This window comes from Battus philenor, unplaced genomic scaffold (genome assembly GCF_028537555.1).
Source record: "Battus philenor isolate CCGP_79_NKW_IND1 unplaced genomic scaffold, ilBatPhil1.0.hap1 SCAF_19, whole genome shotgun sequence".
NCBI classification, from domain to species: domain Eukaryota; kingdom Metazoa; phylum Arthropoda; class Insecta; order Lepidoptera; family Papilionidae; genus Battus; species Battus philenor.
The window spans coordinates 8,904,787-8,908,987 of NW_027181681.1; the positions used below are offsets into that span (position 1 = coordinate 8,904,787).

At 39.7% G+C, this 4,201-nt stretch overlaps 1 protein-coding gene across 1 annotated transcript; it reads left to right on the plus strand.

Annotated features, from left to right (window-relative positions):
- Window positions 1-3,177: 3,177 nt before the first annotated feature.
- LOC137921693 (antifreeze protein Maxi-like) lies at window positions 3,178-4,201 on the plus strand. Its single transcript, XM_068764505.1, has 3 exons — window positions 3,178-3,192; window positions 3,296-3,338; window positions 3,426-4,201. The coding sequence occupies exons 1-3, from the start codon at window positions 3,178-3,180 to the stop codon at window positions 4,199-4,201; spliced, it is 834 nt and encodes a 277-aa protein (XP_068620606.1).

A 4,201-nucleotide genomic window follows, 5' to 3' on the forward strand; every position in this document is an offset into this window, starting at 1 on the left:
ACTGTTAATTATAAAAATTTATAAACATTGTTTTTTTTATTTACATCAAACCTCAATCTTTAACTTCTCGAGTATTTCTATAAGTAACATAAATAAAGTGAAATTAATCGTCTAAGATAATTAGACGCAAACGAAGCCAGTACAAATTTAGTTTTTCGACGTATTCATTTTATGTATTTGGCATTTCAAGTCATGTGTTTAAATTCATATTTTTTTTAATAAAAAGTCATTAAATACATTTCTAACATTACATCTTTGTATTTAGTGATCACATTAAAAAGTTATTTTGGTATAAACTATTTCAAATATTTTATGATAATAATTACGTTGTAGTCGAAAGAACGTCTGAACAATAAATGCGTTCGTGCGCTGGCTCTGTTATGAAATTCTACGTCAAATAGCAAATCGCCACTTGGCAAATGAATTAGGACATTAACTACACGGTTGATTGAAATCGAGTTACTTCAGCGTAACGCACAACGCATACGCGGTTATGACTGTGCGCATTAATTGCCTTCAGTAATTTAAACTAAGACATTTTAAATTACTCGACCGTATTGTTTACATCAAATAAGTGCTTATATACAAATTACATCAGTCAGTTTTCTAATGAAATTTCTCCTTTAATATTATGCGGAACAATTACGATAAACACTCCGAAAAACTTGGTTTTAAAGCCATAAGCCGCATTTGACTTGGCTCTCCGAGAAACTTTAAGTGAAGTCATGAGTTATTTTCATTGAACTGCCTAAGTATCAATCAAGCAAACATTTTTGAAAAGTAACCCCACAGAAAACAAACGCGGTAAAATTAGCGCAACAAATGTCAAAAGTTCACTAAACTACTACCTGGCTTATAAACTTTATGAAAACTTTATGTAATGATATTATAAGATAATGACAAAATTTTCTAAAGTTTTTAAAACGTGTCTTAAATTAAAAAGTAAGAGCATAAAAAACTACCGTTTATTTCCTAAAGAAATTACCAAACAAGTGATCAAATATTTCTAACACTGGTTAAGTACTGGGTGAAAGCGCACGCGGGGACGGAGGGTAACGGGAGGGTGGGATAGTTGGCCAAGGACGCGGCCCTGAAGATCAAGAGAAGACCGGAATACGAGAGATGCCACATTTCCTTCGTCAAGGGACAGCTCAGGCTGGACACGCTTGGTGGATGGAATAAGAGGTATACAAAAAGAACGTCTACATCTACAACGAGGAATATCTTCCTGGATGCCGTGTCATTCTACCGCGTACTCCAGAAAGTTAACACGTGTCTGGTGCAGATTTTCTTGGGGCACGGGGGATTCTCTGAGTGCCTGCAAAGGTGTAAGCTCGAGGAGAGTCCCTCGCTGGTCTGTGACCCGGAAGTAGACCAGACCGTGGTGCACAGTATTGCCGGCTGTGTTGTGTTTGGAGGACTCTGCCTTCATCACGAGGTTGAGATGGGCAAGAAAGTGGAAAGGGAAAGTGTCTCCCTCATAGGCGTCGACAAATGTTGTCCTACATTTCTGAGGTTCTGCAGAGAAATGGTGCAGCAGACCATTGCTCTTAACAAAACAGGGGGAACTAGTAGTATTATAAATAAAAAAAACATTGGTTAAGACCAGTTTTTGGTTTTGAACATTTGTGTTTAATAAATCATATGTATGTAAAATGATAGCCAGACCTTGTCTAAAATATTAGTAAATTTTTCGTCACTGAAATTAATTTTAAATGCAAATAATGAGAATTATGCTTACCGCGATATTAGGTCCTTTTATTAAACTTGAAGTTTATTTAAACTATACCTTTTTGATTTTTCTTATTAAATAAGGCAAATATCGGTTAAATTATGTAAAAAATATGGCAAATTCAAAATAATTTTAACAAATAACGATTCGAATTATTACTGTTATGGATTATTGCGGTTCACAAAGGTAGTACTCATATGTCAAAGGTAACAGACAGACAAACAGTCCGTAAACGTCGCAATTTTTCTACAAGACGGCAGACGATAGAAGCGTTTAAAAATTGGATATCTTATTAGGGGGGCCGAAAAGTAATGTCGTTGCTGTCGATACTATACAGAAAAACCGATTGATTTTTACCGTTCCGGCATTGAAACTTTGTATATTTGACGACAAAAGGTTGTTGATAACGAACGAGAATATATTGTTGATTAGAAATAAAAATTTGTTAAAAATGTAGTCGTGTCAATTTAATCTAAGAAAGCGTCATTACTTTCCAGTCCCCCTAATATAAATAATAACATTATTTATAATTACATATCATGAAAACAGTTAACAGTTTATTTATTCAACATTTTATATCGTCGTCGTCGTTTCAAGTCATAGATGCCCATTGCAAGGCCCATAGACCTTCCCAAAATGTCTATGGAGGATACATCATAAACGCATCGTTTGGTAGGCAGTGTGGCGATCGTATTATGTTACACAGTGGACGCTGCTGCCCATACTCTGGAAACTTGGTTTGGAAACTGGAAACAAAGTGTGAATTATTTAAGATTTTGTCGTGAGAATCAAACCTGTGACCTACGTTCGCAAGTCTCAGTCCTCTACCGCTGGGCTATCCTTGCTCATACATTTTATATGTTGTACGTAGTAGCAGTCACATTTGTTAAAATACACTTAAAGGTAACCATGGCTGATAAATGAGTTAATAGTTTTGTGTTCACTTCGTATGTTAAACTTTTCTGGTGGTGCCACTAACAGACAAATAATAAAGTAAATAAACACGCAATATCAAATTATATATTGTTATTTTTTTTAAATACAAAGAAGATATCAATGGTGTAGTTCTTATCATGAATTAAAGAATTTGTTTATTTCCGTATATATATTAGCAGTTCCAATTCGCAAACAATATGGGGTTTAAATCATATCTCCAACAATGCATTTGAACATACATCATTTATTATGTATATGATATAGTTCATACTTTAAATATCCAGCTGTTACAACCTATTTCCCAACGTACATCAGGTCAAGAAGTGCCATAAAGAATATTCATAAAACAGGATTAACAGCATCTTGTCCAACATTACCGAATGCTTCATTGTAATTGCTAATTCGCATATTAGTGCGGTATATAAGCGTAAACGAAATTGTTGAAAGCATACTTGCAATCAGTTTAACCAGGTAGCGCATCGCAGAGTAACAGGGAGTGAACAACAGCGATGTCTCGACTCACGGTAACGGAAAAAAAAACATTACTTGCATTGCTAATTGTAATAAAATTATGCTTGTTTTATTGTTTAATAACATATTAAATAACTTATCTGTTATTTGCTCTAGATTATCTTTGTCCTCGCCGCGGTGTACGAAGTACTTGGAGGTGGTGAGTAATAATAAGAAATGTTATAGAAGAAATATTGCTATCTGGGAAAGCATAAAAAAGTAATGCAACTATTTTTTATTGATGCAGGGCTAGGTTCCGGTTTAGGTGGTGGCGCAATCATCAGTGAAGGTTATGCGCCCGCTGGAATTATAAGCGGTCCCGCTGTAATGGCCGCACCCGCAGCTGCCGTGGTAGCAGCTCCAGCGGCTACCGCAATGTCTGGTTCGAGTCTAAACAGCGGTGCCGCTCTCAACAACGCCGCCGCAGTAGGAGCTGCGCAACTCAGCGCTCTTCAGAATGCTCAAGCCGTACAAGCCGCCCAAATCGCCAACGCCGCAGCGGCCGCTATCCAAAACGCACGTGCAGTTGAAGCCGAAGCCCGTGCCAGGCAGGCTAACGCTATACAGAACGCCCAAGCATTCGACGCTACACGTGTAGCCAACTTGCAGAGAGCACAGGCGGCAGCGTACGAGAATGCCAGGGCCACCGAGGCCGCCCGGAGGGCCGCATCCGCAAGTGCATTAGAGATGGCCCGCGCCGCAGAGGCGGATCGCGTCGCTAACGCCGCTCGCGTGCAGGCCATCGCATACGCTAACACTAGAGCCGTTGAGGCTTCCCGCATCGCCAACGCGGCCCGGGCCCAGTCAGCTGCAGTTGCTACTAGCGCTGCTCAGGCTACGGCCGTTGCAGATGCTGTTGCGAGAAACGCACAGGGCGGCGTTGTTCTTGGTGGTGGTAGTGCGGCCGTCGTTGGTGTCGCACCAGCTGCCGCTGGGGTCGTCGTAGAGTCCTCGCTGGTAGGAATCGGCGGTTACGGAGGCCAAGCATGGGGAAACGGTGGTGTCTACGCCGGTAAGCACTAG